The 16,616-nt window shown below is 44.2% G+C and overlaps 1 protein-coding gene across 1 annotated transcript in view; it reads left to right on the forward strand.

The window, feature by feature from the left end:
- LOC137361872 (MFS-type transporter SLC18B1-like) overlaps positions 1-16,616 on the forward strand; it is a 69,883-nt gene that overhangs the window by 34,921 nt on the left and 18,346 nt on the right. The window contains exons 8-10 of the mRNA XM_068026478.1: positions 4,687-4,788; positions 10,659-10,750; positions 14,906-15,001. Of these exons, the coding sequence (XP_067882579.1) occupies positions 4,687-4,788; positions 10,659-10,750; positions 14,906-15,001 (290 nt within the window). The remainder of the gene's footprint in view (positions 1-4,686; positions 4,789-10,658; positions 10,751-14,905; positions 15,002-16,616) is intronic.

Below are 16,616 nucleotides of genomic sequence, written 5' to 3' on the forward strand. Positions count from 1 at the left end.
ACCACAACCACCTTTCTTTTGCACTAGGTATGACTCCAACCAGCGGAGAGTTTTCCCCCTGATTCCCATTGACTCCACTTTTGCTGAGACTGTGATAAACTTGAACAAATTAGCATTGAAAGGGAGGAGTTATTAGTGTTTTTAGCGGGCTTAAAAGTGGATAAATCCCCAGGCTCAGATAAGATGTATCCCAGGCTGTTATGTGGAACAAGGGAGGAGATAGCAGGGGCTCTGACTCAAATTTTCAAATCCTCTCTGGCCATAGGAGAGGTGCCAGAGGACGGGAGGGCAGCGAATGTAGTACCATTATTCAAGAAGGGGAGCAGGGATAAACCAGGTAATTACAGGCCAGTGAGTCTAACATCAGTGGTTGGAAAACTGGTGGAAACAATTCTGAAGGATAGGATTAATCGCCATTTGGAGAGGCAGGGATTAATCAGGTATAGTCAGCATGGCTTTGTCAGGGGGAGATCATGCCTAATAATCTTGATTGAATTTTTTGAAGGAGTGACTAGATGAGGGTAAAGCAGTTGATGTAGTCTACATGGACTTCAGTAAGGCTTTTGATAAGGTCCTGTGTGGGAGATTGGTTCAGAAGGTAAGAGCCCATGGGATCCAGGGCAATTTGGCAAATTAGATCCAAAATTGACTTAGTGGCAGAAGGTAGAGGGTGATGGTTGAAGGTTTTTGAAATTGGAAGCCTGTGACCAGTGGTGTACTGCAGGGATCGGTGCTGGGATCCTTACTGTTTGTAGTGTATATTAATGATTTAGATGTGAATATAGGAGGTATGATCAGTAAGTTCGCAGATGACAGGAAAATTGGTGGTTTTGTAAATAGTGAAGAGGAAAGCCTTAGATTACAGGACGATGCAGATGGGCTGGTTAGATGGGCAGAGCAGTGGCAGATGGAATTTACTCTTGAGAAGTGTGAGGTGATGCATTTTGGGAGGACTAAAAAGGCAAGGGAATATACAATGGATGGTAGGACTTTAGGAAGTACAGAGGGTCAGAGGGACTTTGGTGTACTTGTCCATAGATCACTGATGGTAGCAGCACAGGTAGATAAGGTGGTTAGGAAGGCATATGGGATACTTGCCTTTATTAGCCGAGGCATAGAATATAAGAGCAGGGAGGTTATGATGGAGCTGTATAAAACGCTAGTTATGCCACAGCTGGTGTACTGTGTACAGTTCTGGTCACCACACTATAGGAAGGATGTGATTGCATTGGAGAGGGTGCAGAGGAGATTCACTAGGACGTTGCCTGGGCTGGTGCATTTCAGCTACGAAGAGAGACTGGATAAGCTAGTGTTGTCTTCCTTAGAGCAGAGAAGGCTAAGGGGGGGAACCTGATTGAGGTCTCCAAAATTATGAAGGGCATAGATAGGAAGAAACTTTTTCCATTAGCAGAGGTGTCAATAACCAATGGGGCTTAGATTTAAGGTAAGTGACAGGAGGTTTAGAGGGGATTTGAGGAAAAAACATTTCACCCAGAGGGTGGTTGGAATCTGGAACACACTGCCTGAGGGGATGGAAGAGGCCAGAACCCTCACAACATTTAAGAAGTATTTAGATGAGCACTTGAAACGCCATAGCATACAAGGCTATGGGCCAAGTGCTGGAAAATGGGATTAGAATAGATAGGTGCTTGATGGCCAGCATGGATACGATGGGCCAAAGGGCCTGTTTTTGGGCTGTATAACTCTGACTCCTTGATGCTATACTCCGTCAAATGCTGTCTTGATGTTGAGGGCAGTCACACTCACCTCACCTCTTGAGTTCAGCTCTTTTGTCCATGTTTGAACCAAGGCTATAATGAGGTCAGGAGCTGTGTGGCCTGGCGGAACCCAATCTGAGCGTCACTGAGCAGGTTATTACTAAGCAAATGCCGCTGGATAGCACTGTTGATGACACCTTCCATCACTTTACTGATGATCGAGCGTAGTCTGATGGGATGGTCATTGGCCGGGTTGGATTTGTCCTACTATTTGTGCAAAGGACATACCTGGGCAATTTTCCACATTTACGGGTGGATGCCAGTGTTGTAACTGTACTGGAACAGCTTGGCTAGGGGCACAGCAAGATCTGGAGCACAGGTCTTCAGTACTATTGCCGGAATGTTGTCAGGGCCCATAGCCTTTGCAGTATCCAGTGCCTTCAATCGTTTCTTGATTTCACGTGGAGTGAATCGTACTGGCTGAAGTCTGGCATCTGTGATGCTGGGGTCTTCAGGAGGAGGCCGAGATGGATCATCCAATCAGCACTTCTGGCTGAAGGTTGTTGCAAATGTTTCAGCCTTATCTTTTGCACTGATGTGCTGGGCTTCCCCATCATTGAGGATGGGGATATTTGTGGAACCACCTTCTCCAGTTAGTTGTTTAATTGTCCACCACCATTTACGACAAGATGTGGCAGGACTGCAGAGCTTAGATCTGACCAATTGATTGTGGGATCGCTTAGCTCTGTCTATCACATGCTGCTTACGCTGTTTGGCACAAGTACTTCTGGGTTGTAGCTTCACCAGGTTGACACCTCATTTTGAGGTATGCCTGATGCTGCTCCTGGCATGCCCTCCTGCACTCTTCATTGAACCAGGGTTGGTCCCCCAGCTTGATGGTAATGGTAGATTGGGGGATATGCCGGTCCATGAAGTAACAGATTGCAGTTGAGTACAATTCTGCTGCTGCTGATAGCCCACAGCGCCTCATGGATACCCAGTTTTGCATTGCTAGATCTGTTCGAAATCTATGCGATTTAGCATGATAGCAGTTCCACACAGCACAATGGAGGGTATCCTCAATATGAAGACAGGACTTCGTCTCCACAAGGACTGTGTGGTGGTCACTCCTACCAATACTGTCATACACAGATGCATCTGCGACAGGTAGATTGGTGAGGATGAGGTCAAGTATGTTTTTCCCTCTTGTTGGTTCTCTCACCACCTGCCGCAGACCCAGTCTATCAGCTATGTCCTTTCGGACTTGGCCAGCAGTGGTACTACCAAACCACTCTTGGTGATGAGCATTGAAGTCCCCCACCCAGAGTACATTCTGTGCCCTTGCACCTCCCAGTACTTCCTCCAAGTAGTGTTCAACATGGAGGAGTACTGACTCATCAGCTGAAGGGGGGTACGATAGGTGGTAATCAGCACAGGTTTCCTTTCCCATGTTTGACCTGATACCATGAGAGCTCATGGAGTCTGGAATCAATGTTGAGGAATCTCAGGGCAACTGCCTCCTGACTGTATTCCACTGTGCTGCCACCTCTGGTTGGACAGGACATACCCAGGGATGGTGATGGCAGTGTCTGGGGACATTGTAAGGTATGCTTCTGTGATTATTCCTATGTCAGGCTGTTGCTTGACTAGTCTGTGGGACAGCTCTCCCAACTTTGGCACAAGCCCCCAGATATTAGTAAGGAGGACTTTGCAGGGTCTACAGGACAGTGTTTGCTGTTGTCGTTTCCATTGCCTAGGTCGATGTGAGGTGGCCATTCCAGTTTCATTCCATATTGACTTTCTAGCAGTTTGATACAACTGAGTGGCTTGCTTGGCCATTCCAGAGGGCATTCCCTGAAGGACATTAGTGAACTAGGTACGTTTTTATGACAGTCAACAATGGTTTCATGGCCATCATTTGACTAGCTTTTATTTCCAGATTTATTTATTGAATTCAAATTCCATCTTCTGTCGTGGATGGGGTTCGAACTTATGTCCCCTGAGCAATACCCTAGGTCTCTGGGTCACTCGTTCAGTGACAATATGACTATGCCACTGCCACCCCCTAAGTGTGTCATTGTAGCAAGCACTGTTGGGCAAATCAGTTTTTATCCTGTGTGAAGGATATTTTTTATATATTTGATTAGATTATGGGGAGATGGTGGTGTAGTGGTAATGTCACTGAACTAGTGATCCAGAGGCCTAGGCTAATGCCCTGGGAACACAGATTCAAATCTCAGCCCAGCAGCTGGTGGAATTTAAATTCAATTAATGAATAAATTCAATTATTTAATAAAAATCTGGAATTGACAGCCGGTCACAGGGAATTGAAAGCTAGTCTCAGGAATGGTGCCATGAAACTATCATCAATTGACGTAAAAAAAACTATCTGATTAATTAATGTTGTTTAGGGAAGGAAATCTGCCATCCTTACCTGGTCTGGCTTACACGTGACTCCAGACCTACAGCCATGTGGTTGACTTTTAACTGCCCTCTGCAATGGCCTAGCAAGCTATTCAGTTGTCAAGGGAATTAGGGATGCCAGCGATGTCCACATCCCATGAAAAAATAAAAAAAATCTCCCATGGCTTTCCAGTCAGTCTGAATATCAACAGGAACATGATAGCATCTATCATGCAATGTAGAATTCTGTTAAAGTGCACCCATGTATAAATTATAAAATGTAATTGCTGTGTCTCCCTGAGTCAATTGGAGCTAATTATTCTCCAGCAGATTCTCACCTCAAATCGAGGTCAAATTGCCCTCTTTTTAAATGTATCTCCAGAAATCAGGTAAAAGATATTTTCTCTTTGGATGTCTTTTGTTTAAATATATGCGTCTCACAAATGTTCATGTCGAAATACAATTTTTCTTAACATTTTGACTGCTGGATTATATCCAGCTGAAGGTTGTTTCAGTTAAGATTTGAACAGTGTTGAATATATACCTTTTTTTGTTTATTCTCCAGTTCAATTTGAATGCTGGATATGTAGGACTAGTATTCCTGGGGTTCTCTACAGCATATGCTGTATCCTCCCCATTGCTTGGATATTTAAGTGATAAGATACCAGTAAGTATGCAGACTGGCTTGAATGTCTTTTGGATTGTTAAACTTTTATTTCCTAAATGCAGATTCTTTATGCATAATAATGAACTTCTCCTTTGTTCTATTGATTTTGTTAGTTTTAAATAAGTCTGGCTTAAATTTTTTTTTGCTATAAAAAATCACAACTCCATTTCAGTTTATGAATGCAAATATTGTAAAACTTGAAGTCTTATTTCAAATCCTGGTCTATAAGTCCAACAAACCAGTGGTTTTGGTTAGACGTCAGCCACGGCTCAGTTGGTAGCTTTCTGGCCTCTGAGTTAATAGGTTTTGGGTTCAAGTCCCAATCCAGGATTTGAACCCGAAAATCAAGGCTGACACTCCAGTGCAGTACTGAAGGGAGCACTGCACGGTCAAAGGCACCATCTTTTCAATGAAACGTTTTGGATGGAGCTTGCTGTGTACAGATTGGCTGCCGTGTTCTTACATTACAACAGTGACTACATTTCAAAAGTACTTCATTGGCTGTAAAGCCTTTGGGACAATCTGTGGCCATGGAAGGTACCATAGAAATGCAAGTGTTTCTTTATATATGCAAAATTTGTTTTTGTATTTTGTTATGATCCTCGTGGAGATTACAAACCAAAAGAATCCAATCCACCGACTGTCCTTAATTTAGAGAAAAAAACAAATGGACAAGGTTTTATTTTTATAAATTTTACTTTTACGCTAAAACCAAAACCAACATAAATTAACAGTTAAATCATGGTCGAGATTTATCTCTTAAAGATTTCACATTACTTATCAGATGCAACAAACATAGATCTCACAATCCTTCTGGGCAATTCCCTTGGCAAGGATAGCACAACGTTCTGCAAAACCATGAACTTCTTCAGGTAGATGTCCAACTCCTATCCTCCAAGATGCTGAAATGGAGATAAAATCTTCTCATTGATAGTGAGCTTTGCAGTCTTCCCTTCAATGTTTCGGTCTTATCGCCTCTCGAGCGACCTTGGTCCTGCTCATGACAGTCTTGATGGCGTAGCTCCACCTGTAACTCTCTAGGTCACTGAAAACAGTTGTAACAAATTGTATTTGCCAATGGCCAGCTCCCAGAATCAAATCTTTGATTTAAAACCAACAGCTCCCAGCTTGTTTCAATTCAGCAGCCTTGTCAACTTTTTCGAACAACAGCTTGCTGTTTTCTTCAACATTCTGCAATCTGTAATCTTGTAAACTGAAACCTGAGCTCCAGTCACATATCTCTGGTCACACCCCTGATCATAAGACTGTTTGTTTTAACTGGTCCTAACCAGTTATATCTTCCCCAGAACTCTGAAGTTTTCAGTTTCCTTTTCTAGTAAAGGACTGTCGCAGGAAAAAATACATGCTTTGAATCCAAAGTCCGTGCATCTAGCAGTTCATTCAGCAGGCTAACTGTTCAAATAGCAGTTTGTACATGCGGACTCCATCACAACTCCAAGGAGCGGGCTGGGAGGCAGGGCAAAAATCGGGTGGGATGGCAGGGGGTGTCGTGGCTGTCGCCCACCTGCCTCTGTTGCTATTTTACCAGTGGCAGGGAAGATTGTGGGCGGCCCACCCAACCTTAGGCCATTTGAGGCCCTTAAGTGGCCAACTAATGGCAACTTAAGGGCCTCTTCCCAACACTGCTTTTATTATAACAGCAGTGTGAAGTGATTTATGACTTTAATCCCTTACAGGGACTAAACCAAATCAAGCATACATCCCTGTAAATCTCCTTTAATTAAGTTCAAACCAGTCAAATTCTTATAGACACTTATTTGGATCCAAAGAACTGAACTAGTCTTCCCTCGAAGAAAGAAAATGGACAGAGAATATTACCATCTTTTGGCTAGCCTATTTTTAAATAATTATGGCTAAGTCATAAGGCTGTATTTGCTGAAAACGCTACCGCTAGGTGGCGCTGCTGTGGCACATGTGCAAATGCAGCATGCGCCACTCAAAGGTCACAGACTGCGTCTTTAGGCAGCTGCCAGGACTAAAGATGGCGCTGCTCAAATAATCACATGGAGGCAACCTAACAAACACATGTCAGCACACAATAGCGAAGTGAGAGAGCGAACGAGCGGGCCGGGGCGCGGGGAGCGGGCTGGGGCCGGTGACGAAGGGGAGCGGAGCGGGCCTGGGGGGAGAGGAGCGGCCGGCGAGTGGGCGAGCGAATGGGCCGGTGACGGAGGGAAACGGAGCGACCGGAGACAGCAGCAGGTGGTGGGGGGGGGGGTGGATGCGGAGGGAGGAGGAGTGCGTTTTTCTGTGCATGCGCCATAAACTTGCAACAGCAAAAGACGCACCGGCCGGTCTCCGCACGGCTCTCTACAGCCTCTCGCTTCCAGCCCTCTCCATCCAGCCCTCTCCATCCAGCCGTTCCCTCCAGCTGCAGATCCCCCACCCAGCCGCTTTCTCCCCTACTTCTCAACTGTACTTCGGGCTTTGCAGCTCTCTGGTCCCTGCCTTTTGCATCCCCCTCTTCAGGAACTTCTGAATTTAACTCCCTCCCCCACACCCCCCTACCTCTCTCCCACCACCCCTCAACCTCTCCCCTCCCCCACCTCCCCTCTCCCTCTCCTCCCCCTCTCCCACCCCCCCTCTACCTCTCCCCCTTCCCCTCTCCCTCCTCTACCCCCTCTACCCCCTTTACCTCTCCTCCTCTACCCCCTTTCCCCCCTCTACCTCTCCCCCCCACCTCCCCCCCACCCCCCCCCCCCCCCCCACCAAGGACCACACCACAGTTGAACATCTGAAGTGCAGTTGCAAAGTCAGGAAAATAGCATCAAAAACCTCAACAATTCCAGGTTTAATTATTGAGAAATTTTTTTCAGTACATTAAGCATTCGAGGCACTGCTGTGCATGGATACATGAGTGTTGTGTTGCCAGCATTCTCGTGAGACAGACAGGACGAGTCTCTGCTTTGCAGAACTAAAGAGATTGTTCCTGGAGAGCCTTGTGGTGAATGAACGCTTGGCTCTCTATTCCACTACTGTATTGTCCATGTGAAGAAGGCAAAGTCACAAGAGTCTGAGCTCAGTCTATTCTTGGTGAATGTTCCCTAAACGCATCCCACTGTGCATTCCCAATTCATCCATAAAGGCAAGGTTCCTTTCCACATCGTGACAAGCTCCGCAGCATGATCCAGTTGCCTTCGTTGCTTGAATGCTGACCTTAAGTCTCAAGGATTGTTTTCTCGACGGCATGTTTTACATGAAAAGAAATAAGGAAAGAACATCAGTGTCAGAGCTTCCCCCTCCAATGAAATTACCATTGAGCATGCTTTATGTTCTGCAGTAAAGGCAGGTACTGATATCACCGCCAATGAATCACTTAGTACCCACCTCAGCTGTAGGAGTCAGGATGATGTTACTGCCCCGATCTTGTGATGGTTCAATGTTGCTCTCAGGGAAAACATGAATGATGTGAGGGTGCTGGAAAAAGAAGCACATTTCTTTTGGACTATGAACATAAAGCAGGCCATATAGCCCAGCAGTTCCCTGCTAGTGGTGATGCTGCTCCTGTGCCTTCCCATCCGCTTCCATTTAATCCTGCCTACTACTATCAGCATCACCTTCCACTTCTTTCGCTCTTATCTATCTTTGCCTTAAAGCAACACTGAGGATGGAGAATGGTGTGGCTGAACTCCCACCTCACCAGTTGTGGACACAGCAAGAGCATTCACATTCGTGCTACCACTGGACACGGCAAGCTTGTTTCTTTTAGTGCTCAGTCTCTTCTTGCTTGACCAAGTGCTTGACTGCTTTGGATGCCTTCTCCGCTTGACAGGCAGCAGCTGGCAATTGCGGAGTCTCACAAGGCTCTGCATGGTTGTTTCAAGGGCGGATGGGGAAACAGGTGGCTGTGTGTCCATGTGCACTGCTCTGTTGGGTTCAGGAACAGAGCAACTTACAACAGGGACTGGAGCACGTGTACTGCCTGCACACAGCCCCAGACAATGGAAAGGATTTTAGTGCAGTGCAGTGGACTGGAGCACATGTAGTGCCCCAGACAATGGAAATGTTTTCAAAGCAACTTGCAACAGGGACTGGAACACATGAAGTGCCCCAGACAATGGAAATGTTTTCAAAGCAACTTACAACAGTGGACTGGAGCACATGCAGTGCCCCAGACAATGGAAATGTTTTCAGAACAACTTACCTTGGAGCAATCTCCTCTTTCTGATAAAAAATTAAGCAGACTGAAATCTTCAAAACGACTAAATAATTGCGAGAAAATGCCCGACAAAACCTCTCCTCCTTCCACTTCCAGAAACTTGCGCCGAAGGTTGAGGCATCGTGAATACCCATTGGCGTTGCATAAAGCGCATGTGCAGAGGCCGACCAGGCACGTTGCCTGAAGATGCACACGTCCCGTGATGACGTCATCGGCGCTTGCGCTAACCAGTCCTGGCAAGCCAGAACGCAGCGCATGCGCAGGAGACCGTCTGCGCAAATGCACACCGCAGCGCAGCCAGATGACGTCAGCGGCGGCCAGCGTTGTCAGGAATCACTTTGAAGTCATAAATATCCCAGATATTATAAGGGTCTGGGAAACTCTCTTAAATACGTATCTGTCCACTTAAAGAGACACATAGAGGGGGTTCTTGTAGTTGTATACAGAATGCTACTATTTGTGTTATATTTCCTGGTCTGCATTTCTGGGCTGGGCTCACACTCTGATTTATGAGGAGATACTGGACCAGTTTTTGTGGTCAGTGGCGAAGCAACAATGCTCACTGCTGATCTCCGAGAAAGCTTCCCACAAAGATCTAGTGATCTGTGTGGTGTGGATTTCACCATTTCCAATGTTATTTTGAGCTTGGCACCAAATCAAGGGGATCTCGAGGTATCCAGCAACAGTGATGTCATCAAGCAGGTTAAGCAGCTAATTGCATTGAATTATTCTTAGGCAGCAAACCAGGAAGTAAAATGCACTGATTATCCTTCACCTTTTATAAATTTTACAGAGAACGAAATAATTGATTGGGACATATACATTAGATGCTGAAATATCTTAAAATAATGTAATTTTTATTATATTAAACTATGACATTTTAATACAATGAAAAATGTGACGTTAAACAAATACGTTTTCCAGGAAGTAGTTATGACTTAGTACTCAGATTAAAAACACAGTTGCACCTCATTATCAAGGCAAAACCTTTTCAGGGGTTCAGTGATTTCTAAAGACTGCTCTCTCTGGGTCTTCAACAGAACACCCTGTGGAGGAGCAGGGTACCACTGATAGCAACTTCTGGATTTCTTTATTTATCTGTGCATGTGCAGACACCAGAAGCTGCTGTCAATTTCACAGGATAATGACAATGAACACTGATAGTTTTACTGTCATTACACCTGCAAATTCTGGGCTAATAATGACTGAAGTGATTCTCTGATTTAGCTGAATTATTTCCTGCCCAACTGTGAGCATCCCTGTTCCAAACTGTTTCCAAATGTCTTTCCTGCCCCATTTATCCATTCAGTTGACCTGGGATGATCTATCTTTGGTGCCTTCAACCATGACACAATTGACCTTTGATCTAATTAGGTGGGAAATTACACCTCTGTGCCTTTGTGACAGAGCGCATTTTAACAGCATGTATTAATTTAGTCTGTTCAAATTACATTGAAATACATTGAATGAATCTTTCTTTCTAGTGTATTTGATTCTATAGCATTCACTACTGTCATCAAACTGATTTAATGTATTGGTATAGAAAATTTCACACATACACATTGCTTTGTTGAGATCCTACTAAACATAATCTAGAATTGATGGAAAGGAGAGGGAGAACTTGTTCTCATTGTTCAGTTTTCATTCACTTGCACTTTATTGTCTTTCTACTTCCTACTCCCAATTCCAGAGAACCAGGAAGTGGCTAATGTTGGTTGGAAGTTGGCTTATTGCTGTCAGCTTTCTGTTATTAGGACCGGCACCCATTTTCCATATCAAGTGGTAGGTATTTTATAGTTTTTGTAAGTTTTTTTTTTAGTTCTAGCAATACTGTGTTATGACCTGGAATCCATTGCCTGAAAGGGTAGAGGAAGTTGATTCAATCGTAACTTTCAAAAGGAAATTGGATAAATACCTGAAGGGGAGAAAATTACAGGGCTATGAGAAAAGGGAAGGGGCGTGGGACTAATTGGATAGCTCTTTCAAAGACCTGGCACAGATATGATGGGTCGAATGACCTCCTCCTGTGCTGTAAGATTCTATGATTACCTCAGAAATGATTGTCAAAGTAGAAAAAATGTATATTCTTCAATCTGTTTTACTCATCAGCTATACATGTCTGATAGAGTTAAGTGTGTTTTTAAAAAATAAGTACTTGCAAAACACATGACATTCACCACATTTAGACGGTGCTTTTTCTCGCATCTTAATACTTTAGACCTCGTAAGACATAAGTTACAGTACAGATTTAAGAATGTAAGATATAGGAGCAGGAGTAGGCCATGCAGCCTCTTGAGTGCTCTCAGCTAGTTAATAAGATCATGGTTGAACTGCTACATCAACTCCACTGTTCCACTCTATCCCCATACCCCTTGATCCCCTTAGTGCCCAAAAATCTATCGATCCTTGAGTCTTGAATATACTCATCAACTGAGCATCCACAACCCTCTGAATTAGAGAATTCCAAAGATTCACAACCCTCTGAATGAAGAAATCTCTCCTCATCTCAGTCCCAGATGGTCAACCCTTCATCCTGAGATTATGATCCCTAGTTCTAGAATCTGCAGCCAGGGAAAACAGCCTCTACCCAGTCAAGTGCCTGAAGGGTATTATATGTTTCAATGAGGTCACCTCTAATTTTTCTAAACTCCAGAGAATATAGGCCCAATTTACTCAATCTCTCCTTGCAGGACAGCCCTCTGATCCCAGGAATCAATCTAGTGAACTTTCGTTGCATCCCCTCTAAGGTGTGTATCCTTCCATGGGTACTGTAGAGTACTCCAGTTGTGGTCTAACCAAAGCCCTGCCTAATTGTAGCAAGTCTTCCTTACTCTGCTTAACCTGCTTGATGACATCACTGTTGCTGGATACCTCGAGGCATTCAAAAGCGAGATTCTACAAGCACAGTTTAGATATGTCCCCACAAAGATAAAGGCCAAATCTAGAGCCTCCTGGTTATCTAGAAGCTTACGGGGTAAGTTAAAGCAGAAAAAAAAGCCTGTGACAATCACAAAAAAATGTGAAAGAAAGCCTCGAGAAGTAGAGAAAGTGCAAGGGTGAAGTAAAAAAGGAAATCAGAACAGCAAAGAGAGGACATGAAAAATTATTGGCAGGTAAAATCAAGGAAAACCCAAAGATGTTTTATCAGTACATTAAGAGCAAGAGGATAGAACAGTACAGCACAGTACAGGCCCTTCGGCCCACGATGTTGTGCCGAACCTTTAACCTACTCTAAGATCAAACTAACTACCTACCCTTCATTCTACTATCATCCATGTACCTATCCAAGAGTCGCTTAAATGCCCCTAATGTATCTGCTTCTACTACCACCGCTGGCAGCGCATTCCACGCACCCACCACTCTCTGTGTAAAGAACCTACCTCTGACATCTCCCCAAAACCTTCCTCCAATCACCTTAAAATTATGCTCCCTGGTGATAGCCCTTTCCACCCTGGGAAAAAGTCTCTGGCTATCCACTCTATCTATGTCTCTCATCATCTTGTACCCCTGTATCAAGTCGCCTCTCATCCTTCTTCGCTCCAATGAGAAAAGCCCTAGCTCCCTCAATCTTTCTTCGTAGGACATGCCCTCCAGTCCAGGCAGCATCCTGGTAAATCTCCTCTGCACCCTCTCTAAAGCTTCCACATCCTTCTCAGGAAAGGGTAGGGCCTATCAGAGATGTACAGGAGAACTTTTGCGTGGATGCAGAAGATGTGAGCAGGGTTCTTAATGAGTTTTTTGTCTCTGTCTTCACAAAGGGGAGGGATGATGCAGACATTGTAGTAAAAGAGGAGGAGTGTGAAGTATTAGATACAATAAACTTAATGAGAGAGGAAGCACTAGAGGGTCTGACATCCTTGAAAGTGGATAATTTGCCAGGACCGGTTGGATTGCATCCCAGGTTGTTAAAGGAAGCCAGGGAGGAAATAGCGGATGTGCTGAGGATCATCTTCAAATCCTCACTGGTTACAGGCGAGGTACCAGACGATTGGAGGTCTGCGAATGTTACACCATTATTTAAAAAGGGTGCAAGGGATAGGCCAAATAATTATAGGCTGATCAGTCTGACCTCGGTGGTGCGTAAATTATTAGAATCAGTTCTAAGAGACAGGATAAACTGCCACTTCGAAAGGCATGGTTTAATCCGGGATAGTCAGCATGGATTTGTTAAGGGTAGATCTTATCTTACTAACTTGAGTTTTTTGAGGAAGTAACAAGGAGGATTGATGAGGGTCGTGCAGTGGATGTGGTCTACATGGATTTTAGTAAGGCATTTGACAAGGTCCCACATGGCAGACAGGTCAGTAAAGTGAAAGCCCATGGGATACAGGGAATGTGGCAGGTTGGATCCATAATTGGCTCAGTGACAGGAAACAAAGGGTAGTAGTCGATGGATGTTTTTGCAATTGGAAAGCGGTTTCCAGTGGTGTTCCACAGGGCTCAGTATTGGGTCCCTTGCTGTTTGTGGTATATATTAATGATTTGGACTTAAATGTGGAAGGTATGATTGGGAAATTTGCTGATGACACAAAAATTGGCTGTGTAGTTGATAATGAAGAGGATAACTGTAGACTACAGAATGATATCAATGGTTTGGTTGAGTGGGTGGAAAAGTGGCAAATGGAATTCAATCCTGAGAAGTGTGAGGTATTGCATTTGGGGAGGACAAATAGAGTGAGGGAATACACAATAAATGGGAGGATATTGAGAGGGGTAGAAGAAGTGAGAAACCTTGGAGTGCATGTCCACAGGTCACTGAAGGTGGCAGGACAGGTAGATAGAGTGGTGTAGACGGCATATGGAATGCTTTCTTTTATTGGCCAAGGTATAAAATACAAAAGCAGGGATGTAATGCTGGAACTGTAGAAAATGCTGGTTAGGCCACAGCAGGAGTACTGCATACAGTTCTGGTCACCACATTACAGGAAGGACATAATTGCTCTGGAGAGAATACAGAGGAGATTTACAAGAATGTTGCCAGGGCTTGAAAATTGCAGCTATGAGGAAAGATTGGATAGGCTAGGGTTGTTTTCCTTAGAACAGAGGACGTTGAGGAGTGACTTAATTGAGATGCACAAAATTATGAGGGGCCGAGATAGAGTAGATAGAAACATTTTCACCCAGAGGGTGGGGAGTGTCTGGAATTCACTGCCAGGAATGGTGGTGGAGGCAGAAACCCTCAACTCATTTTAAAGGTACCTGGCAATGCACCTGAAGTGCTGTAACCTGCAAGGCTATGGACCACGTGCTGGAAGGTGGGATTAGATTGGGCGGCTAGTTTTTTTAGCCGGCGCAGACACGACAGGCTGAATGGCCTCCTTCTGTGCCGTAACTTTTCTGTGTTCTATGGTTCTCTTGGCCTTTATTGCAAGGGAGTTGGAGTATAACGTACCATTTGCCTTCCTTATTGCCTGCTGTACCTGCATGTTAACTTTCTGTGAATCATTACAAGAACACCCAAATCTCTCTGAATATCATCATTTATTAGTTTCTCACCTTTTAAAAAATATTCTACTTTTCTATTCTTCCTGCCGTAGTGATATTTTCACATTTCCCCGCATTATACCCCTTCTGCCACCTTCTTGCCCACTCACTTAATCTGTCAATATCTCTTTGCAGACAGTTTGCTTTCCCACCTATCTTTGTATCAGCAGCAAATTTGTATGTATTACACTTGATAAAAATTATTTACCAAAATAATTTCAATAACGTTCTGATCTTGGTTTATAGAGTGAATACATGCATCAATCAGCAAGCTACCTGCAACTTATAACAGGAATGTTTGCTCTGGTACTCAATCATCATAAGTTATTGGTTAATGGGGAGAGAGGAAGCACATAATATATTAAAACATATTTCAGATATTAAAAGAGTGGCACTAATCTGATTCTAAGCAGAAACCTTTCTAAGAGTTTGTTTTATTTGTTTCCTTTGCAGTCAGCTATGGATGTTCATTTTGATGCTGCTAATGTGTGGGTTTTCACTCAGCATGTGTGGCATTCCGTTTTTTCCAGAACTCATCTCCTGTGTTTAGTAAGTATTTTAAAATTATAATGTCATGATTTTTTACTTTTGCTTCCAAAAGATAGTTGGGTATATTTTCCTATAGTCGTGTGAGAGCACAAAGCAGGTACACCTACTTTTTGATACCTTTTTTTTGCAAACGAAGGAAAATATACCTGACTGTATTTGACTAGAACTATATTTTTCCTCACCATCTCTGCAGCTTTGGCCTTTATTAGTGTCGTCCTTTTGCTAGACAGTAGCCCTGGGATTTCCGGGTCTGCTAAATTCAAGAGATTTGTTATGTCGGTTTTATCATTGTTTAAACTCCAATTTCATACTGTACTCATAGCATGAGCAGTGATTTGTAATATTTGCATTCAGACTTTGTTACAAGTCCTGAAATAATAAATTAGAAAATCATTGCAAAATCTTAATGCTTAGTAGTTGTGGCCCTGATATTACAGGCTGAATTTTACTAGCCCACCCCCCCCTCCCCAACATCGGAGGTCATGGCGGGGTGGGGGGCCCCAGAAAATTCTTCCAGGAGAGGCCCGTCACTGGCCTTGATGCTGGGAAGGCCCTGCCCCATTTTTCCAGTGGCAGCAAGGCCTCGGGGCACCTCCCCCCCCCCCCCCCATCACTGGGCAAAACCACCTCATTAACATATTTAAATAAATGATGATAAAGGAATAATGACCTACCTTTCCATGACGGCTGTCCCATGCTGATATTCCAGCCAGTGGCCGGAAGTCCCGTGCCTTCGGATCTCCGTTCAGAGATCTGAGGTGGAACACTGGTGGGGAGGGGAGAGGAGGGAAGTTTTCAGGGCAAGAGGAGGAGACGTGGGGAAAACTGTTTGAATTGGCTGAGGGGATGGCGGGAAGGGGTTGAAGGGCAAAGATCTGTACGTTTGAGGGTGAAGGGTCGGGACCGACAAAACAGTGTTTTCGAGGGAAGAGGGATATTATAAAATTGTTTGGTTATTGGGGGGTGGGGGGTGGTTGGACGAGGGGCTTTGTTAATTTTTTGAATGTGAAAATTGAAAACACAGTTGCATTTCACTTTAAAAATGTAAATGTGTTGTAAGGGCTTGAAGCCCTTTAAAAATGGCACTGACACATGTGCGGTGACACCGGAAACCATTGCCGGGTACGGAGCTCCCGCCCCCTCTACGTCATCGGGAGCGGGTGTTCTGATCCCTCCATGTTAATGAGACACTGCATGAAATATTGTGGCGGGTCCATTGCACATGTCTCACACGTTTGCTGCGCCAATCCGATCCGGAAGCTCACTGCCATCCCATACATTTTCTTTGGCCAAATGGTCTACCTATTTGAATTGCATGACTTTGCCACATTCAGAAGTCAGTGTGCAGTTTTCTGTTTAGCCATTGCAAGAAAGAAAACTGCCTTATCTTAACAGTAAAGCGTATGGAACTTTTTAGTTAAATGAAATTGGCCTGTTAGTATCCACACACTTACCTATGGTTCAATTAGATTATAAGTGTAGTGTCTGTGTGAACTAGTTTCAAGTGGTTTCAGTTTTGCACTATTGTGAGGTGTCATTTGGGTGTCAGGACCCCCAACTGATGCCAAAAGAAAGTGGATGACATTACTTTCTTTGCAGAGTTGCTCTCCTCTTC

This window comes from Heterodontus francisci, chromosome 3 (assembly GCF_036365525.1).
Source record: "Heterodontus francisci isolate sHetFra1 chromosome 3, sHetFra1.hap1, whole genome shotgun sequence".
Lineage (NCBI taxonomy): Eukaryota > Metazoa > Chordata > Chondrichthyes > Heterodontiformes > Heterodontidae > Heterodontus > Heterodontus francisci.